This window comes from Heteronotia binoei, chromosome 1 (assembly GCF_032191835.1).
Source record: "Heteronotia binoei isolate CCM8104 ecotype False Entrance Well chromosome 1, APGP_CSIRO_Hbin_v1, whole genome shotgun sequence".
Taxonomy (NCBI): Eukaryota; Metazoa; Chordata; class Lepidosauria; order Squamata; family Gekkonidae; genus Heteronotia; species Heteronotia binoei.
In genome coordinates, this window is record NC_083223.1 from 207,070,863 (window position 1) to 207,093,241 (window position 22,379).

At 42.1% G+C, this 22,379-nt stretch overlaps 1 protein-coding gene across 2 annotated transcripts in view; it reads right to left on the minus strand.

Annotated features, from left to right (window-relative positions):
- Positions 1-439: 439 nt before the first annotated feature.
- Positions 440-22,379, minus strand: part of RPS6KC1 (ribosomal protein S6 kinase C1) — a 115,349-nt gene continuing 93,409 nt past the window's right edge. For both annotated transcript variants that reach the window (XM_060246898.1, XM_060246909.1), the window contains 3 exons: positions 9,797-9,879; positions 7,616-7,711; positions 440-1,604 (listed from right to left, as the gene is read on the minus strand). In XM_060246898.1, the coding sequence (XP_060102881.1) occupies positions 1,494-1,604; positions 7,616-7,711; positions 9,797-9,879 (290 nt within the window). In that variant the 3' untranslated portion in view covers positions 440-1,493. The remainder of the gene's footprint in view (positions 1,605-7,615; positions 7,712-9,796; positions 9,880-22,379) is intronic.

The window sequence follows — 22,379 nt, forward strand, 5'->3', positions numbered from 1 at the left end:
TGTGGGCTGGCGGGTTGGGAACCTCCTGGGCAGGGGATTCCCCACCCAGACCGGGGGCTTCGCAGCCCTAAGACGTACAAACACCATTTCTGAAAGAAGTATGTGGCAGTCAAATCTAGGAGCATTCTAAATAACATTTTCAGAACAAAAATGTGCCTAGTCATATAACCAAATCACATGGTACTGAATTCCTGAACCAGTACCACTTCAGACTGTACATGAAATGCTGCATGGCTAAATGCTTCCCACATGTAAACTCCCAGCATGTAAAAGTAGAGTAATGGATAGAAAGTTGGGCTAGAACGCCTGCTTGATTTGCCAATTTTTCATGATTGGGGGCCTTTGACATAGGAAACCAGGCAAACATTCAAGTCTCTCACTGGCAATGTGCAATGGTCCAGGGCTTATCTACCTGCGTAATCCATTTGAAATTGCAGAATTGTGGCAACTTATTTATTTAAAAAAATATATAGCATTATTTATATCCATACATTTACTTAGCATTCTATTTACTTGGTCCATATTAAATTTATAAAGCAGTTATTAAGTGGTTGAGGGAAGAGACTTCTTTCCTTGTAGTGACAAACATAATTCACTTCAGTTAGTGCTTCAAAACAGACGCTGGTAACCAACAAGGGCAAGATAACAGTATCTGGATGCTCTCTTCCATCTTTTGATAGATGACATGCAGCCATTTCAAAGTCCACATGACACAATATTATAAGAAAGCCTTCCTTTTTTTCCACAAAGAAATATATGTATTACATGTCAAGTTTCACAAAAGCACCATAGCATATGTTATTAATAAGTTATTTTTCTCCCCATTCCCTGCCCCTCCCCCATTTAGCTTTGTATAGCATAGGAAAGACATGTATTCTCCAACTATAACAAGGGGCTATTTTCAGCTGGCATGTATGGTAGGAATTGGTATGTACAACTAGAGTTCTATACTTCTATTACCACTTGAAGAAAAAAAAAGAGCATAGCTGTTTACATAATTTCCCAGCTCAGAGATACAAGGAGATGTTTGCCACCAAAAAGTCATGTTGCATTCCATTTGGCAGTACATTCCCTCACCCCAAATGGCTGCCAGTAATATGGAACATGAGTGTGAGGAAATATATGACACCATTATGGGTTGCCATGCATTCACTTGAGTGATGATGGGCATTTGACACTAGATTGCAATTTTCACTGGTAACTCTGTGATCACCATTATGTCTAGTCAGGCCTAACAAGTAATAAATTCACTACCCCACAGAGTTCAGTCTGAATGACACCTTAGTTTACACATAGGAGCCTCTTGCCACAGAAAGTCGACTAGTGTCTAGTCATCAGTTCTGATTAAAATTGTTTTCTTTCAACATTGTCTTTCCAGTTTTCATCTTTATGAATCATGGCCTGAGGCCTCGGTCACTGTTTAAAATGTTGACAAGTCAGGAACAGTGTCTGTCAAAAGGCCCAAACGTGGACAGATGACTTGCTGAGACCACTCACTTTATTAGCTCTGACCAATCAAGAGAGACAAAAAAGGGATGAGATTTGATGTCTTCAACTCCAGCGACTCCAGCGCCAAGGCGCTCCACTGCATTGAACTGCAAAAGCTAAAGACAAAAAATACAGATAGTAAGGAGGACACTTTAAGGAACTATGGAATGCACCAAACATGCTAGATAGTCAGAGGATTGCATGCTCTGTAACTAAGCACCAGTGCTGCACATAGCACTAGAACTTCCACATGAGCCTTTAGAACATGAAAATTAGGAAGGGGGTTGGAAGACTTTCTTATTGTTTACTGGAAGGCCCCAGTGCCTAGTCCTCAGTGACCATCTCTTTCTGACACATTCTAAAAATATTTGAAGACTGCAAGCATATCCCAGATCTATTCTTTTCCACAAAAAGTTAAATATACTCAGTTCCTTAAATTTATAGGTCTTATTAAGTGTCTCTAGTTCCTTTCTTTCCCATTGTTCTTCTTTGAACCCTTTTCCCCCAGCCTGTCAATACACTCTAAACATCACTTCGTGTGTTAAGGAGTTTAGAATGCATGTGTACCATATGGACTCCTGGACCTTTCTATCTGTCCACATCTAGTGTTGTACAATTCTGGTACTTTTTCCAGAGCGTGACATTTTACTTATGTCACTGTTAAAATTCATTTTGTTGGTATTGTCTCAGTCTGCAGGGTATTTCACATACTCTACAGCAACAACCAACAGACACTGCCAATCCCAGCTCTCCAGTGAGTTTACTGGTTAAGATTAACACATCTGCAAACACATTTGAAATATTCACACTTCACATTTTTAGGCAAACATTTTGAGTATCTTTGGTGCACACCTAAAAATATAACACATGATGAGTCTCTTAGAACCTTTAGAAAACTCAGAACTCTCAAAACACTGGAACAGCTGATTGCCACTTATTAAAACTAAGTAGCTTGTTTGCTTTGCTCTGAAAAAAATCTACAATCTCTCTTCAAAAAAGAGGGCTGGATACATACAGAAAGCAAAGCGGGCTCTTCACATCTGTGGGTTTGGATGAAGAATGATTGCTTGAAAGGCAGGTAACCAGCAAAGAGGCATGAAAATATTTACCAAGGATATAAAGTCCAAGTTTACATTCTGCTGTCTTATGAGACTGTCACATTCTAAATATACAGTTCAAAAGAATAATTCCATTTCTAGGTTTCTTCTACTGACTACAGCATAATGCAGCTCCCGACATCCAATTGTCATTTAGGAGTACTCTCTATTCTCCTTTGGCACACATGTTCAAATGCCTACACCCAATAATCAAAGTGAGAAATTCCCCATCAAATGTATTCATTTGCACATCTTAAGTTGGCTCCACCACTTAAAATCTCACTTGGTAATGATAACTCAGATAGCAAAGCAACCTCCTTGTGAATATACATGAGCCAACAGAGAAGCAGAGAGACTGTCGCTCTGCAGACCTCCGGAAATATAACAAGTGACAGCAGGTGGGGAAGTTAAGTGCAAAGGAATTTATGTTCTGAAGGTTTCCCCCTTTGCAAGAAAAAGAATTTTAATCTCCAAAAAGCAAATGCAGAATAAATTGCACTAGATCTACATTGTTAGAAAACATGCTGGATTATTATGCTAGCTGGAACAACCTTTGAAAAAGAGAATGTAGACAGAATGGCAGTGAAAGAAACCTTAAAAACTTCATCTAATCCTCTGGCAATCAAAAATAAATAATAAAGCCTCTGAATTATGGAATACTTTGTCTGTGAGATGTTTGGAGGGAGTAGGGAAGAGAGAGATTTCAAATGAGGTCACTGGTTTGGAAGCCGTGTCACAAGACACATTTGGCATCCATCTGCACACTGTTCCTCTCCTAGGTCTTTAGTGATGGGCTGACCCAGCCAACTTAGGTGGAAGAGGAAAGTCATAATGACAAATGACTAGCCATGCCAAGAGCCCCCTTTTCCTTTTCCTGACAAAGCTTCCTCAACAATGAATGGTAGCTTCCTTGGCTAGACACACAACAGAAGGCTGATTTACTAGTCAATTGGGGCAGACCCTTCAACCTGAAAGTTGCCCATGTGCAGCCCAGGACTGGAACGCTTCCTTTTGGACACGGGTGCCTTTGAACTTTGAAGGAGGGAAACAAGCAAATGGCTTGCTTTGAGCTCTCTAGGGAGTTAAAAGGGCTGAATGTTGCTGTAATAAAATTCTCCACAATGTCAGTGGTAAAATTCCATTCACTTTCAAACCCCTTTGGAAAAAAACACACACAGCCTGCCTTCTGTAAGATTAAATACCAGACAAAGTTTGTCTCATGATCCTGACAGCATAGGACTGTCTTTATTATGCTCTGGAACAACAGACTGGCCTTTGGATCTCTGTCACCTACTCTGGGGGGCCAGGCTGAGGACCTTACTTTACTGCAAAATAAAACCATTCTTCTATCTGCAAGACCTTTAGACTCCATTCACTGCTCTTACTGGTCTGGAAGTTTGATCTAAAGAAGTTTTCTTACATCATGGCCTCAATAACTGGCTCCCTCTTTCCAGGCACAATTCAAGGATTTGGCATCTAACTGTTCAAGTCCTAAACAGTCTGGAGCCAGACTTCTTCCACATGAACATGCCTGTCAACTGAAGTAATAACAGGAAGCCCTTCTTTACGTGCATAAGCCCCTGGGCAGCTAGGTGAATGACTGAGACAGGACCTTTTCTGGGGATGGTTACCAAGCACTTTACCATCTTTTGGGTGCCAGGAGGTGTCTGTCTTCTTAACCAGCTTTTAGTGCCTTGATTTGTTTGCTCTTCTCTCTCTGGCACTGTAGTCATTGGTCTGACTGCTGCTTTCAGAGCTGTTCCCTTCTATTGCTGCTTAAAATATTCCTATCTTGTTCAAACCTCCACTTTGCATTTTAACAGGGTTTTTTCCCTTTGGACAAAGAACAGGCAAGAGGGCAGGGATGAGTTCAGTTGCTTCCCATATGTACCTCTACCCACCTTCATTCACATGCTAATGGACCTAGTAGGTGAGATAATGGGTGGGTCAAGTTCTCCCCCCTTCTCCAAGCAGGGAACATAGATTTGAAGGACTTTAGGCTAGCAAGGCTCCAGGGATAATCTCCAGGAAGAAGCTTCAGGAAGCATCTCTTTGACCTGGACTGGCTGGGACAGTGGGAAGGGAAACAAATATGATAAAAACTCCTTGCTGCAATCCCTTACAAAGAAGAAGGCAGTCCCTTACAAAGGTCAGGTGGTGGCAGCATATTACCTGAGAGACAGTAAAGCCTCCCCAAGTGTTGGAAAAACCTGGAAAGTAGGGTGGAACAGGGCCTGCAGGCCAGAGCAGGCACGTTCTTCCACAGTTCCCATAGTGACATATACATTTTTTAAAAAAATAATAAAAACAAATTGTGAGAAAAAGACCCCTAATTTCAGAACATCGTAGTCACCCGTTTGATTGCCAGGGTGCCTGGAGACTCAACTCACACACATCTGCCAGGAGAACATGGGTTTTGTCTTCCAGAATGTAGGGACTTATGTGAGTACAAACAGCCACAACGTTGCAGCAGCACTCTGTGTCTCCGGAAGAGTGCTAACCAAGAGAACAGATGGGTTTTCAGTGGCTCCGTGCGATCACCATCTTGGCCGTTGCAGCGGAAGAAGGTGCGCTGCCAGGAACTGTCCAGGCAAGCAGTTTCCAGCCTTGACCATAGGATCCATATGGGAAGGCTAACATCACCAGCAGCTATCTTCCTGCAGTGCCAGGCTCCATTACAGCGAAGCGGGAGGCTCACGTACTCAACAGATGTCACCTATGCATAAGACCATCAAGCTTATCTTAGGCGTGGATCCTGTCAGACTGCCTGAGCCTTTCTCCAATGGAACCCAAGATGAAGGATGGTGCCAGTAGAGGAATGAAGAAGAGGAAGAACATCTTCACCCAGAGCCAAGTTTCTTTGTATAGATCGGGTGTTACCTTAGGTAGCAATTGGGCCATCTATTGTCACCTTTTTAGATAACTTCTGATAGCCTTAACCACCTCCACCCCAATAATTTCTCCCATTCTTTCCCTTAATGGTCATCCTGGAGCCTCCCCCTTTGGCCCATTGTTACCTGGAAGTCCAATCAGGTAACTAGGGCCAAGTCTGCTCACTGGCCAGGTACAGGCATCCAAACAGGTGCCCCCAATAAACTGGCAATTGGCTACCGCATAAGTCCAGCCCTTATGGTCATTGCAGAGCCTCCCCTTTTTTCTGAGGTCATGTACCAGCTGTCATCCGCCCCTGTACTTCCCATCTCCTAAGGGCTCAAGGTAGTCCTTATAACATGTGACCCGACTCCCCACAGGTGTGCATCTAGCAGTACCCCATTCCTGCTGTTTAGATACATCCCCGATTCCTGATCAGTTGAGGGTCCCTTCCCCCTAATCCTCCTTTGTCACCATTGGAGTCTTCCTTGAAGACTGCAATCGGTAATTATCACCCTGTTTGTCCATCCTTATGTTACCTCTATGCATTTCTCTCTATTTTTATTAGGACTGTATGTGTGTTGTATGTATTCATTAACTTGTATGTGTGTTCTATATTTTTCTATAATAAATTTTTAATTGTTTTACTTAATTAGTGTCCTTGGCAAATTTAAGCAATAATTTCTGGAAGTAGAATCCTGTATACATAGATTCTAGATCCTTTTTAAGCCATAGATGCCCACTTGTCAATTCCCCAACCTCTTTTGAGGGCATTTTGTCTTACAGAATAATTCCCCATTTTCTCTTCCGGTTGAATAATCTTTAAAAAAATAAATAAATGAGCAAATAATCCGGTACCTATCCACTTTTGCTTGCAGAATATATCCCATAAGGAGTTGGAAGTGCACATGTTTCTTTGGCAGTGAGAATTTTGTAGGCCACCCCATTAATCATCCCTAAAATAGCATCTTTAAAAGTAGTATTGTAGTATTGATGCTTTGTTTCCATCTGTTTGGTGAAGTACAAAACAAAGAATGAAGAGATTTTGTGACAAGAAGGCAGGACCACTAGCAACCCTGCCAAGATAACCCACAGTACATTTCCAGGTCTAAATCCAAGACAATCTCACCACTACATTTGAAATACTTCAAAGGCTTTCAGAGAGAAAAGAGGGAAATAACTTCACCACTGTGTTTATATGCAAGAAGCAACAGGTTTAACTACAAGGATGCAGATTTAGGACAGACATTAGCCACGTTTTCACACTGTAAGAATAGTTCAGCAATAACAGTGCCTGGGAACTCTGAGGAGTCTTATTCCTTGGATGTTTGTGAGAGAAGGTCTGGTCCAGCTGCAGTAGCAGCCCAGGAGAAAGAAGTTGCCCTGCAGGGGACAGATCTGTCCCACAGGCCATACGTCTGACACCCCTGCCTTAGCTATGCAATGTCATGTATTGTACTGTAGAAGTCTTCCAGGTTCCCAGTCTCTTATGAAGGAACCCATAGTGTTTATTTTACATATTAGAGAACTTAAGTCATAACTGTAACTATTCTAGCAGCCATCTTACAAACCATCCTATGTGTTCTTCTTCCTAGATTGCACCAGGAAGCAGATGACCCCCTTTTCCAAACATTTATGTAGTCCCTTGCCTGTATTTTTTACCACAAGCAAGCTGCGAAACTGCAGCTCATGTGCATAAAATCTGTTTACATTAGGAAGGAAAAGTCCAAGAGCTCTTCCCAAGGCTTGAGTCATATAGGAGTGAGTCAAGAGTTGCAGTATGTGTCACCAGCCTTTGCTCAACTGAAAATATGGCCCCTGTTAAAAATTAGCTGCTAATAAGGTGACCTATCAGTGATACTCACTCAGTGGCTCAGAAATCAAATATGCTCTTCAGCATGCCATCTGTGGTTCTTCTGAGCACTGTTCTCCAATGTGATACCTACCCAACATGTCAGGAAAGTAGGCAAAGTCCTTGCCTGCTGGGGCTTGTGGATAGCAGATGGCTCCCCCAGAGGAGTGGGCAAGCTGCAAGCCTCCTTGATGTGCAACTGAAAATGCAGCTGTCTGCAAGCCACACAGTGAGTACCACTGGTCTATACTCTGGAGAGCCAGGCATGTATGCACAAGTCATGAATATACATTCTTCAGGAACATACCTGCTGAAGGAGTGATTTTGCCTCTTCTGATATGTGATCTGGCAGGTTCAAGGTGGTGTGAGTATTGATTCCTGCTGGATGGCACTCCACCAGAGTCTACAGCAAATGAAATCAGAAACATTAGCTGTTTTTAAGAAATACAGCAATATAGAAGGGTATGCACCTTATTGTATTCATTATAGCACATTTTTCAGGCCAATGGTAACCATTTACAATTTGTTTAAGAATACAATGAAATGGTGTCCTCTCATATATAGGCTAGGTCTGAACCCCTGATTTTACAGGCTCCTCCCCACCCACCCCCACCCACCACCTGGCCAGCAGGGGGAAGCCCTGCCCCAGCAGTCAAGATGTGCCTTTAAATCTTGGCAGGATATTTTAGAAGAAACTTGCGAACTGTTTGTGTTTGGGAATGTGCATGTGTCTTTAAATCTCAGCAGGATGAAAGCTGGTGGGGGGGGGGGGTCGAGCAGGCATGAGCCACATGGCTGTTCCCAGTGAGGGTGTAAAGTGTGTGAGAGAGGAAGAGAGCACAGTCCCTCTGTTTGTTTTGCATTCGTTTCAGAAGTAATGGATAATAAAGAATTAACTTGAACCTGATTATAGGATGGAGGAGAACTCCACCCCCACTCTCTTATTTACTTTGATTTTTCTGTGTCAGTCTGAAGAAGTTGATTGAAACAAAGCAGACTTTACATTCAGCAACTCCTGTAAGTAAAGTGATTTATACCATTGCTCCAGCAAGATCACAAAAGTGTGGGCTTAAAAACTGGTTTTGTTGGGAAAGGATTCATTGTTTATTTTGTCTGCTTTGTGTGTGTGTGTCCCTTAATAAAGCCATGCTTGGAAATGATACCAAAGCCTGACAAGGGACTTGTGGTATGACAAATTACACTTTCATTTAGTGGAAGTGCAGTTGTCGGGGAACCCTTTGAAGGCAAGAAAGAGGATGACGAAATGAAGATTGTATTCAGGGGAACTGCTCTGCTGTATTTTTATTTGTAGGGAATGGGAAAGTTTCCAGGCTCCACCCCCAAAGTCCCCAGGTATTTATTGAGTTGGACCTGGCAATCCTACTCATATCTATCCAATCCTAACAAAATTTGTGGTAGGGTATGAGCTTTCATGAGTCACGACTCACTTCTTCGAATACTGTAAGCAGTGACTCATGAAAGTCCATACCCTACCACAAATTTTGTTAGACTTGAAGGTGCTACTGGACTCTTACTCTTTTCTACTGCTACAGGCAAATACAGTTACCCATCTTGATCTATCCATTTCTCCAAAGCTGCATAATTCTATTTATAATACAGTAACTAAGTGTATCACTGGAAACACCTGCCCAGTACACTGTTATCTCGTCATCCTTCCATGGTTCTCCTTTCCCCACTGTATCCTCACAGCAACTGTGTGAGGCAGGCTAGTTTCATGGCTGAATGTGCAGCTGAACCCAGGTATCCGTCACCCTAGTCCAACTGCTACACCCCAATGGCTCTTCCCAGCAACACAGATTTGTAAAGGCCACAGCAGATGCATCAGTAAGAAAGGAATCCATTGATAATGAGAAGACTAGCGGGTAGCAGATCTGAGGTTTCAAACAGGCCCTCCAAGTGACTTTCACAATTAATCCATTTTTGCTACAACTTGTTCTCCACTTTCCTAGAATTCCACTGAACCCAAAACAAGAATGCCAGAGAGATAGAGAGAACATATTGCTCTGAGCAATGAATGGATCAGTTCCATTTCCTTTGAAAATGTAACATATAGAGTCAAGACATATTTAACACTTTTTGCTATGTGCTACTTTGTCACCTTCATGCCCTGCTTGTGAGACTTCTAGCTGTAGTTGGAGATAAAATGGTGGACCAGATGAATCTGTGGCCTGATCCAGAAGAGCTGTTTTGTAGACTGGACCTTACCAGTATGGCCTATCCTGAATTGGGTTAACATTGTCTGCATTAACCCAAGCCCTACTTCTTCACCGTAAGACAGCCATATGAGATGACTGGTAAAGGATGCAGCATCAGTTGCTCTGAATGCCTTCAATTGCTGAAGAGTTCAGTATGGCACAGATATTTGCATCCTGCATCTTTAAACACAATTACTCTAAATAAAAGATATTGAAGGTTTCTCCCAGTATTTAGTACTCTCTCTCACTAAATCACTACCAGGAAGACCTACCTTCCCTGTAAGGAGTTCAAAGAGAAGAGCACCCAGACTCCACCAATCACAGGCTTCTGTTTCTTCAAAGACAGCGCCAACTTCTGAATAAAAGACATTTGCAATTAAAATTCAAAGGTCAGATACACCTTCAAACTTGCCTTTACAAGGAGATTCTGGAATGCTGATGGAGCATATCTGGAGTTGTTATGCCCTCTAGTCACCCTAGCGCAGGCTGCTTTTTTCAGTGGAGCCACACATCACCACCTTCAAAATTTGGAATGACAACAAGGCCTCTCTCAGTGCTTAATGTTTATTCCCCTTTACCACAGTCCTGCCCCATGCTGCTTCTCTGAAATTTGGGGAGAAGCCACCCCTGGACATTATTTCTGCAGAGAAGCCCCATTTAACAAAAATACCATCTGCATCTTGGAGGCACGACCATGCCCGACAGCTTCTCTCAATGTCTTGGAGATAGAAGGAGCTGTTAAAAGGAAAGCAAAGTTTGAGCTTTTTGGGTGGTCATGAGGAAGTGCTGATGGGTGCTCAGCATTAAGGCTGTCAAGAGGGTGTCTGCTGTAATTGTCAGAGGTTATATAAAACCCCTGGGGATGGGGCAGCCAAAATAAAAACAATTAAACCTCAAGGAACTTGGTATAGATACTGCTAATTGAGGAATCTGGGCCTAATTAGAAATGGAACAGAAGTGAATTCTGGGGCGAGGGGGCCTCCCTAAGCATGAGGTATGAGAGTGGCCTAACTGCAAAGGCCACACAGATCGATGCCTCCCTCTCCCCCACCCCTGAGGACTCATCCAGAGAGCACAGCAGGCAAGGCCCTGGATGCTTCCACATGGCAATGGCGCATGTAATATTCAGCATTGTATGAGCCTTGTAGGACCACGAGTACTTCTAATGTGGTTTCTGCAGTTCATCTGCCTTCCAAGAAAGAAAGAAAGAAAAGCACTAGAGCACCAATATACCCTATATGCCTGGTTATATTTTCAAATTTATTTTTGTAATGTGATTAATTTAGTAACATAATTTAGAAACCAAAGCTCAGTAAGAGTCCTGAAGTACAAATAGTATCCACTTAACCAGGGTGAACATTTACCCACATTAAGATCCCAGCCCCACAGGAAAACCATAGAGCAGAAGAAGCATATTTAGTTTCATACCCTGACCTTCATTACCAGAAGAAGTCTCAGAGCGGCTTACAATTGCCTTCCATTCCTCTCCCCACAGCAGACACCCTGTGAGGTAAATGGAGCTGAGAAAGTTCTGAGAGAACTGTAACTGACTCAAGGTCATGCAGCTGGCTTTATGTGGAGGAGTGGGAATTAAACTTGGTTCTCCAGTTAAGAGTCTGTTGCTCTTAACCACTACACCAAACTGGTTCTCAGTAGCACCAAACCGTATTTCCCGCAAACATTTTTGTCATCTTCCAAGTGGAGGCAGGGAAACTCTCCTAACCATGGTTTGTTCAGTAGAGATATAATCATGGTTAGTAAACCTCACTGTAGTCCATCTTTAACCCTGGTTTGCTTAGATTAGCACTTGACCAAGCTTACATAAGGCCAATATGGGGAAGAACTCTGTGTATGCACTGGAGATGCTTAAGCAAAGTGGTTTCCAATGTCAAAGCTTTTTATGTGGGAGTTGGACAGAGACTACTGTCACGAGACTTCTTGCTCTTTTCTTCTAAATAGCCACAGGCCTAATAAGACGGCATCACCCTCAAAATTTTTTAGACTTTACCACTCAGAAGTTTCTTCCCATGCATTTTAAAGCACAGTTGCTCCCATCAGACAAACACATGGTCTAGACCGCACTGTTTGGCTTCGTTGTCTTTTGCGAGCAGGGAAAGCTGCATTCTCTCTGTACAAACAGCTACTTAATTGATTATTGATTTCACCATTTGTATAAATAGAGAGTTGCCCCAAAAGACCAGCACAACCATATTTAACTTTAAAAGGGGTAAATTCTCTGAGATGAGGAGGCATGTGAAGAGGAAACTGAAAGGAAAGGTAAATACAGTCAAAACATTTGGGGAAGCTTGGAGGCTATTTAAAACTACAATCCTAGAAGCTCAGATAAAATATATACAACAAGTTAGGAAAGGCAAAAACAGGTATAAGAAAAGACGTGCATGGTTAACAAATAAAGTAATGGAAGCTGTAAAAGGTAAGAAGGACTCCTTTAAGTGGTGGAAAGCTAGACCAAGTGAGATTAATAAAAGGGAACACAGGCTGTGGCAAATCAAATGCAAGACTGTGATTGGGCAGGCAAAAAGGGACTATGAGGAGCATATTGCAAAAAACATAAAGACCAACAATAAAAATTTCTTCAAATATATTAGAAGTAGGAAACCAACCAGGAAAGCAGTGGGGCCCCTGGATGACCAAGGGGTCAAAGGATTACTGAAGGAGGATAGGGAAATGGCTGAGAAGCTGAATGCAGTTTTTGCTTCCATCTTCACTGTGGAAGACGAGAAGTGTTTGGCCGCTCCAGAACCACTTTGGAAAGGGTGTTGAAAGACCTGAGTCAGATTGAGATGACAAGAGAGGAGGTCCTACAGCTGATAGACGAATTAAAAACTAATAAGTCACCAGGTCCGGATGGCATACATCCAAGAGTTCTGAAAGAACTCAAAGTTGAACTTGTGGATCTCCTGACAAAAATATGTAATCTTTCATTTAAATCTGCCTCCGTTCCTGAGGACTTGAAGGTAGCAAATGTCACCCCCATCTTTAAAAAGGGTTCCAGAGGAAACCTGGGAAATTACAGGCCAGTCAATCTGACTTCAATACCAGGAAAGTTGGTAGAAACCATTAGCAAGGACAGAATGAGTAGGCACATTGATGAACACGGGTTATTGAGGAAGACTCAGCATGGATTCTGTAAGGGAAGATCTTGCCTCACTAACCTGCTACAGTTCTTTGAGGGGGTGAACAAACATGTGGACTAAGGAGACCCAATAGATGTTGTTTACTTTAACTTGCAGAAAGCTTTTGATAAAGTTCCTCATCAAAGGCTCCTTAGAAAGCTCAAGAGTCATGGAGTAAAAGGACAGGTCCTCTTGTGGATCAAAAACTGGCTAATTAATAGGAAGCAGAGAGTGAGTATAAATGCACAGTCTTCGCAGTGGAGGACGGTAAGCAGTGGGGTGCCGCAGGGCTCGGTACTGGGTCCCATGCTGTTTAACTTTTCATAAATGATTTGGAGTTGGGAGTGAGCAGTGAAGTGGCCAAGTTTGCAGATGACACTAATTTGTTCAGGGTGGTGAGAACCAGAGAGGATTGTGAGGCACTCCAAAGGGATCTGTTGAGGTTGGGTGAGTGGGCGTCAACGTGGCAGATGAGGTTCAATGTGGCCAAGTTCAAAGTAATGCACATTGGGGCCAAAAATCCCAGCTACAAATACAAGTTGATGGGGTGTGAACTGGCAGAGACTGATAAAGAGAGATCTTGGGGTCGTGGTAGATAACTCACTGAAAATGTCAAGACAGTGTGCGATTGCAATAAAAAAGGCCAATGCCGTGGTGGGAATTATTAGGAAGGGAATTGAAAACAAATTAGCCAGTATCATAATGCCCCTGTATAAATCGATGATGCGGCCTCATTTGGAATACTGTGTGCAATTCTGGTCTCCGCACCTCAAAAAGGATATTATAGCATTGGAAAAAGTGCAGAAAAGGGCAACTAGAATGATTAAAGGTTTGGAACACTTTCCCTATAAGAAAGGTTAAAACACTTGGGGCTCTTTAGCTTGGAGAAACGTCGACTGCGGGGTGACACAATAGAGATTTAAAAGATTATGAATGGGATGGAAAAAGTAGAGAAAGAAGTACTTTTCTGCCTTTCTCACAATACAAGAACTCATGGACATTCAATGAAATTGCTGAGCAGTCAGGTTAAAATGGATAAAAGGAAATACTTCTTCACCCAAAGGGTGATTAACATGTGGAATTCACTGCCACAGGAGGTGGTGGCGGCTACAAGCATAGCCAGCTTCAAAAGGGGGTTAGATAACAATATGGAGCAGAGGTCCATCAGTGGCTATTAGCCACAGTGTGTATATATATGTGTATATATACTCGTTATATAATTATATATATCATTTTTTTTTACCACTGTGTGACACAGAATGTTGGACTGGATGGGCCATTGGCCTGATCCAACATGGCTTCTCTTATGTTCTTAATTCAGAGGTTCAATTTCTAAAGAACCAAAAGCCACTGTTCACTAAAACATAAATTCTGCTAACAGCCTGATCCAATGCTTGTTTGCTTACACTGTTCAGCAGGGCTTACTTTCAAATGGGCATGCATAGGATTGCAGCATAGAAATTGCCTTGGCCAAATCACTTTTCATTGTCCTCTCCCACTCTCCAATATCCACTCCCCCACATTCCTGCTGCTTTGCTTTTCAAAGAGGTTTTCCTTAATGAAGAAAAAAGCTGCATGTAAATATTTTGCTGTCTATTCTGCCTTCCCTTGGAATGGGTCTCTTTGCAAACTATTGACAAAAATAAGGCTCAAGATGTCACATCGATAAGGCTATCTCTACTGTCCACAATACATCCCGAGGGAGAAAAAAAATTAAGAACTATACATCGTGAAGTGATTTCAAGTGGTGTACAGTCCAGCCAGCTAATGTAATGCCACATGGTGGGAAAATGCTCTCTCCTCTCCAATCCCCCCTTCAAAGACATTAATATTGCAGTCAATCTGAACCCAAATACCTGTTCTCAATAATGAAGCCATTTCATTCGCATCCATCAGCCAAGTCATTTACACAACACAACAGCAGCGACCCCAGAGCCTAAGCGACTAATTGCTTTTCTATCATGGCATTATGTAGTGGAAAATAGTCAGGCTCCAGATCAGTTCTTTGCATTGTCCCTGCTAAAGCATCTTATAAGTGCTGCATATACAGCGGCAGTGACTGGCATCACCCAGGCATAACTCACTGAAGTGCTGGTTGGCATATATCCAGAATGAAAAATATGACCATTAGTTGCTCATTCACCTTTTGCAAGAGTATTGCATTGGCAAAACAAAACAAAACTTTGTATGTGTGCATATGTACACACATCAATACCCAAGAAGGTCTATAAACACAGGATGGTCTAATGCTCTCTGTGGTGAAATGAAAGGTATTCCCCATCCCTGCATAGAACTTAATAACCTCCAGCATGTAAAAGACATACTTCATCAAGCAGGCTGGCAAGGATGCTTCTCCAAAGAAACAGGCAACTAGCAGAACATGGCTTCCATCTATCAGTCTAGTCACTCTGCTGGCCAACCTGAATGTGAAAATGGGAGATCTGTACACAGATCTTCTGTTTCCTAAGCTAAAAATAGCAGATGGATGGTGAGGCCTACATGCAGATCAGGGTGTGGCACAGGCTCTTCTCCCCTTGTAGAACAAATTTTGAGTCCACTGGCACATTTAAGACCAACAAAAGTTGATTCAAGGTATGAACTTTTATGTGCAGGCACACTTCCTTAGATACACGGAAATGGAAATTAACTTTATCTTCATTAAGTTTTATGTTAGTTTGCTGTTCACCTATGCAGAGGTATCTGTCTGCCTATATATATATAAAATGCACTGGGAAGTCAGAAACCCCCAATAACCATCCCCCCCCCCCCCACTATTCTGTTCACATGGCCAAGATTGGTATAAGCCTTCCTCCTTCCCCAGATCTAATTCCCTGCAATGGGCCTTTGCATATCCTCCCCCTCTGATTACTTGCCCATTTCTTTTCCACCTCCAACACAAATCTTGTTTTCTGTTCCTTGCTAGCCTTGATCTGTGGACTGCCAACTTGGAGTTCTTCACTGGCCTTGAGTTTGGACTGCATTTCACTCTGCACACCCTGACATCACACACTATCCTGGAATTGAGGCTAGGCCACTGTGCCAAGCATTCTCCTGATCCCAAATCCCATTTGGACTTTGTCCCCAATGAGTTGCAGCTCCAGCAAGCTTCTGCACCAATCAAACAATGCTGGGCCTTTTCAGTTCACAATACTACTAAATGCGACAGGTTTACAGCAAACCTTATACGCTGGTTGTGTGTGTGTGGGTGCGTGTGTGTGTGTGTTTAAAGCAAGCAGGGAACTCCTGACAATCAATTACAGTCCAAAATACAAGTAACCTATGACAGTTATATTTAAAGTATCCACTCTGAGCTCATTTTTGGGATAGGCGGAGTATAAATTGAATAAATGAAATGTTCTGGTTCATGGAAGAGAAAAAAAACATTTCCCCACATCCTTTAAGTCAAAGATTAACAGCAAATGGAAGAAATTCTTCTTTTTCTTCCCATCAGCTGCCCTAGGATGGATTTAAAACTTCCTCTAACACCATCTGGCAATATGAAACGACAAAGTTGTTTAGTGCTGTGTTATCAAAGATGGCAAACAGTCACTCCCTGCCTGCCCTTTAATTGCTTCCAATTATGCTGGAGAGCAAATTATTATTTTTTTCCATGCATCGAGAACTAAGCTCACATCTTGTGACCAATCTCATACAAATGACTCTGTTGAGAATTACGGCTTCACTGGTCAATTCCGAATGGACTTTGGTCCTGGTAACTTGAGAGATCTCTATGGAGCCAGCGATTGGGGAGGGGCGGGGGAGGACTATCAACAACACTCAAAAAACAAAGTGCTCAGACACATTTGTTCATTCAAGGAAACCACAATATGGAATGGGTAGAAAGGACACTCCAAGCCAAATGTGCTAGCTGATCATAGTTTTTCCCCATTTATTTCAACTAGCTTGGAGCCCACAAACAGCTGCTGGCGGGGAGAGAAACTATTAGGAAATCCACCCCTCAAATCTTCTCCTGCAAGATACAGTAAACCAACACATAGCCAACTGCAACATTCTGCACCCCCAACAAGTAAATAAGCCTAGTTTTATATACAGTATTATGTTTTATTTGTTTTAAATATTTAATACATATTCACATTTTAAAAGCTTTTTAACATTTTAAGCGTTTTAATGTTTGCTGCCCTGGAACCCTGAATTAGGTAGAAAGGTGGCATAGAAATGTTTTCAATAAATAAGTAGTCCTCAAATAGCTGTTTGGATTTTTCTTCTTTCTTGTTTACATTGAAAAACTAGTATTTTTCTGCATGCTCCAAGGAGTTCATACAGCATGGAGAAATGCCTCCCTTGCTGTGCGTGAGTGACCCTACCCATGGGCATTTCAGCAGCAGCATCTGTATCAAAGGGAACAAGCAGACAATTGCAAAATCTGCCCCCACTACTATTTCTTTGATTTTAATAAGTATGTGCAGAGAGGAAAAGTGTGTTGGGGGAGATCCAGGATGGGCCACACCCTGTGAGGCTTCACACCTTATTCCCACCCCTTTCCCACTATGTTTCTTTAAGCTATTAGGATAGATGCTAACCCCCCCCCTCCCTTTCAATATGGGTTTGGAAGCTATTAATTATAAGGACAGGAGAAAAAAACCTCTGGTATTAGTCTCTCACAAACAAGTGTGCTGCAGTTCCCTACCCTCAGAATCATGAAGGAACATGGTGTGTATTGGGGAGGGGAGAATGTGGGTAATGAAGGATTCACCTGTGATAGCACTTGGTACTCCAGCTTCCACTCCTCAATAGGATGTAGGATGAAATTCCGTTCATCCCAACAACTGCTGAGCACCTAGGGTTCAGGCCCATGTTCTGCACACTGCCAGGGTTCCATGACAGCATGCAAGATTCTTATTTTCAGGGGAACACCCCACCTTTCATAATAAACTGGAAATCTTACATTTTTCTGCATAACAGGAGTTTCTCCTAGATATGCAGAAAACTTTCCTCCTGCTTATGGGTAGCACCATTCTGGTGCTTTAGTGCTTGTCTCAGCCCACCTAGCTTTGCTACGATGTAGGGAAGGTCAATACCCAATGCACAGAAGACCATATGCTCAGAACCACCCTTCATCACGGAAGTTTCATGTGTACAAGGGGCTCTGCACTGGGGTTCAAACCAAACACTCATTTCTGAAACTTCTGTTGCAAATAATACTCCTTTCTATAACTCCCCTTCCTCTGAAATGCCAACAGCTGAAATCACCTGCAGAACCTGAGGCACAATGGAGATTTGATGAGCAGCAGCAAGAATCCTTAACCAATTTAGTATGAGGCACTCCTTCCCTGACTTTCAAAAGGCATTTAGGTAGGTAGGCATGTTGGTCTGAAGCAAAAGAACAAAATTTGAGTCCAGTGGCACCTTTAAGAACAACACCAGTGGCACCTTTAAGAAAAACAAAGTTTAATTCTGGGTATAAACTTTTTTGTGCACTCAAACTTTGCTCCTTCAAAAGGCATGTAAAGGTAAGGACCAAAGAGAGTTAATTTAATCTGATGGGCTGCTTCCTAACACAATGGTCAACCTGGCCTCAGAGGGCATGCCCTCTGATCAGGAAAACTCTAGCCTAACCCATCATCCTAGCTGTCTGGGAACAGCAGTCCTAGTTAATCACACAGTATTCATGAAATGTGAAATGTATGGCCAGGTAAAGAGTGGCAACAGATTCTGCCTTGGACCACATTATTCTCTGCTGATTCAGATGCTCTTTAGTCATCTGACAAACATATGGGTACACCTCAGTATTTACAAAGTTACAAAGTTTAAAACAAAACAAAAACTTTAGGTTATCTGTGAGCTAGAAGCACCACCTTATGCCTTCTGTTATCTTTCTGACAATGGTTCTTTAAAATCAAAGATCATAAAGTTGGCAAAGGAAAAAAAGTATGTCAATAACAGAAGGTGATCATTTGCATTTCAAAATTTCTTGCTTTCCCCTCAATTAGACCAAAACATGTTGATGCAAAAAGGTTTGTGCGTGTGTTTGTTTCTTTTTCAAACTTATTTATAGAACAAAATAATGGCCCCCCTGCTAGCTTGGCATTTGCTCAAATTTTCTGTCCCTGTAAATTGAATCTGTTACTGGAATTTTTCCCTCTGCTCTCCTCCTCTCCAACCCCCCACCCACACCACCCCCTCCCCCCTTTCAAAATACCAAGGCACATTAACCAAGAGATAAAAAAGATCCGTTGCTGATGCTACAAAGCACAGGGCAGGTGGTTAATGTTTTTTAGCACAAATATGTGATAAGGATTCCCAAGAGGGCAGTGGGAGCAAAGGGATGTTTAAACAGAAGTGAAATATTCGCATAATGGGTTCAGGACAACTTTGCCTTTTTATCTAAACACCACCCGCTCAGATATGCTTAAATTATTTTTTAAAACAAAAAAAATTGTGTGTGTGTGTGTGTGCATGTTTCTAAATGAATGGAAGCTAAACACTTCAGAGCTACTGATATGCGGTACACTCTTGCATTTCAGAATAATACCTGCTATTAAAAATGCTACATTATTGTTATTAACCAAGAATGTAACCCATCACTTCAGCTTCAAGCAACAACTATTTTCTTCAGTCATCAAAAATAACTGGCCTGGGATGTTCTTTCTGCTTTTCCTTACCATCCTTATTCTCTCTCCCACCTTGTACATTTCATTGCTTAGGGGAAAACTACAAGTGCTAAGCAACACAGGGCTGCTGCTGAAAATGGCAGCCTTCTGTTGCGTCCCATCACCACTGCTCTCTGCTGCACATCATTGTCTGCCACTGGCAGGACGGAAGAGCACTCACTATGATGATGTCAGGACACTGAAGAAGCGCCACTGCAGACTACAGAGGAGAAGTTTTCAGAAGGCAGCGTTTTTGCCAGCAGCCTTGTGCTTCGTACAACATGCACTTCTGTTCTGTTCTTAGACTGTAATGCTGAGAACAGGACCAGTAAAAAACATTTATCGCACAGCACATATTCTTTTAACATATATAATGATTATTACGGGAAGATTTCTTAATCAGTCCCTTCTGCTGAGGTTTTATGAAGTCAAAAGTTCCATGTGTGGGAAACAAACATTTTTGTTTTGCCTAACACTAAACTTAAGGGTCTTCTACAATTATAGTGTTATTGTTAGCTAAAAACTTTAAACTTTGTTAAGTAACAGGTCCTAGAAATGAAGGGAATGGACAGATACGTGATAATATTAGAAAACAGTTCTTGTTGCCTAAACAGCAGATGAGCGTGAATAATTTCAGCAAAGCTCTTCTACATTTAGAACGTTCATGTAATAAAAGGAAACCAACCTGGTCTGATTAATACAAATCAGTTAATGGTAGGTTGCCACCTACTGGTCAATTGTGAGAAGCAACTGCCCTGGTGAAGTCACCCTTGCAAAAGTTTTTTTCGGGCCACACTAGCTGTTACAAAAACTGCACAAACCATTATATACAGCTTCAGGAGATGGACTAATATTTACTTGCTCTTCATTTTTGTACTTCATATTGCATCCACTCTTAGCTACTGCAATGGTATATAGTATTCTATTGAACAAGAAGGGAAAATACATTGTCCCACAAATAGCTTGTGGAACTTCTCTCTCTTCCCTGACTGAAAGATTTGCCGTATATGCTGTAACCCCAGCATAGATTGTGCTTTGCAGTGGGTCACCTATTGACAAGTCAAATGCTGGAGTACTGAGCTGCTCCTTAAACCAAGTAGGCACATCAGCTCACTCTCCTGTTTAGTTCCTCATTCACCAGTTGAGCTGTCAGCCCTTTTAATAAAGACAGAGGCACATGTTAATTTACAAACATGGATTCTTCACCTCACCTCTCATCTTTCTATACAATGTCTTCACCCAAAGAACACAACTTCAAACACACACCATGAGTTGTATTCAGTGCAAAATGTTGAGCTACACACAGCTTTATTTTCTGGTGGGAAATCCCTCTGTCCCATTACTGTCTGAGCAAGGAGAAGTTCTCTGAACTTAGAACATTTATGAGCGATTTTATGAATTGGACTAAGAAAAGGGCAATCCGTTTGCTTCCAGGGGACAAGAAAAGCAATCCCTCTTACTGAGCAAATGCATAAGAACAGGCAAATGAACTTGAGAAACATGATCTGTGCAGAACATTTGATCTCTGCAGGACACGCATGGTGGGGCTTCAACTACAACATGCCTCTAGGGGAACCAGTATGAACTGTGCAACTTGCAAAGTCGGCTCCCACTTTTGGTATGGGAATGTCCTGGAGCAAAGCCTGCTTGTGTCAAGGACACTCTTCCTAGCTTTTAAGATCGTAAGAATAAGCTTTGCTGGATGAGAACAAAGCCCAACATTCTGTTTCTAACAGAAGAACACACCAGATGCCTTTGAATGCTCTCAAGATGGTGATGGTTTTCCCTACTGTTTTCCCCAGGACCTGTTATTCAGAGGTATATTGCCACTGTATTTTGTACCTCCATTTTTAACTATTGTGTCTACTAGCCATTCACAGATGGATTCTTTAGGCAAAGTCAGCCGTCATCACATTTGGTGATATTCACTGGGACTCTTTCTGCAGTACTTTAGTACACAACGAGGAACTTGAGGAGCAATCAGAAAAATATGCCTGCACTGCACCCCACTCCAGAAGGTCAAAACTGAGAAGTCTTACATATCTTAAATAACATTTTCTTCTCCTCTCAACACATACACAAAGGCAGAACAGAATCTGAGATAATCTTTCATAACATGGTCCTACACAGTATTTCCAGCAAGTAAGAGACAGCGTGTTCCCAATAGAGAGATTGCTCCTCCCTCCCTTGCAGAAAAGATTCTGGTTATTTTTGTTGCTTAGTTGGTTGATTTATATATTACATTTTTTACTCTTGGAAACTGTTTGGGATTTCTTCAGGGAGAAAACTGGGGCACAGATATTTAAATAAATAAATGTTCCATCATAACAGAGCAAACAAAAGGATAATCTGGCTCCAATCACTGAAGAACAAGGACTGCTGGGGAAATGTTCAAAGAAATGGCAGTCTGGTTCAAATGGCTTTAAATCCCATTATACGTCTTTATTCCAGCCACTGACCTCCCCTTGGAAGATCTAGATTCTGAGGGTAGGGCTTCCAGTCCATATTTTGATTATATATGTCACCCTAGTTTACTCATGTGCTCTAGAAATAATCTCTACAACAAAAGTGTTTGGACACAAAAGACTGTCATAATTACATTGCAGCTGATTGTTGTCCATATACCATCTACCCTTTACAAGGGTAATCTAGAACTTCCCCCTCAGAAAGCTGTGAAAGATTACCATTGGACTGCATAGGCCTATTAAGTAGCAATGTAGATCTTTGCTGAAATCCCTATCTGAACCTTCAATCTTAGGTTCTATGTATTTCTGGACTGTGGTAGAAGAGCATAAATCAAGCCCCTTCTCCAGTAGTCCAATCAATGTGGCATGAGAAACCATGTGGCTTTGAACATACACTGGGTTGGATTCCTCAGGATTTCTCCAAGGGGGCTAATTTAAACCAATTCCCTCCTCCCATGGAAGTCTTCCGTTCCCTCTCTGTCTAATTCAGGGGGAGGGGGAATCTCCTGTCCTCCAGGAACAGCGTTGGGGGGTCATTGGGGGACTACAGAGGAAAGGGGGAGGAGAGAAAGTCAAGCTCTATGGACAGAAATCCTTCCATCAGAAGGCATTTTTGGTAGGATCCAAACCACAGACAGCAAG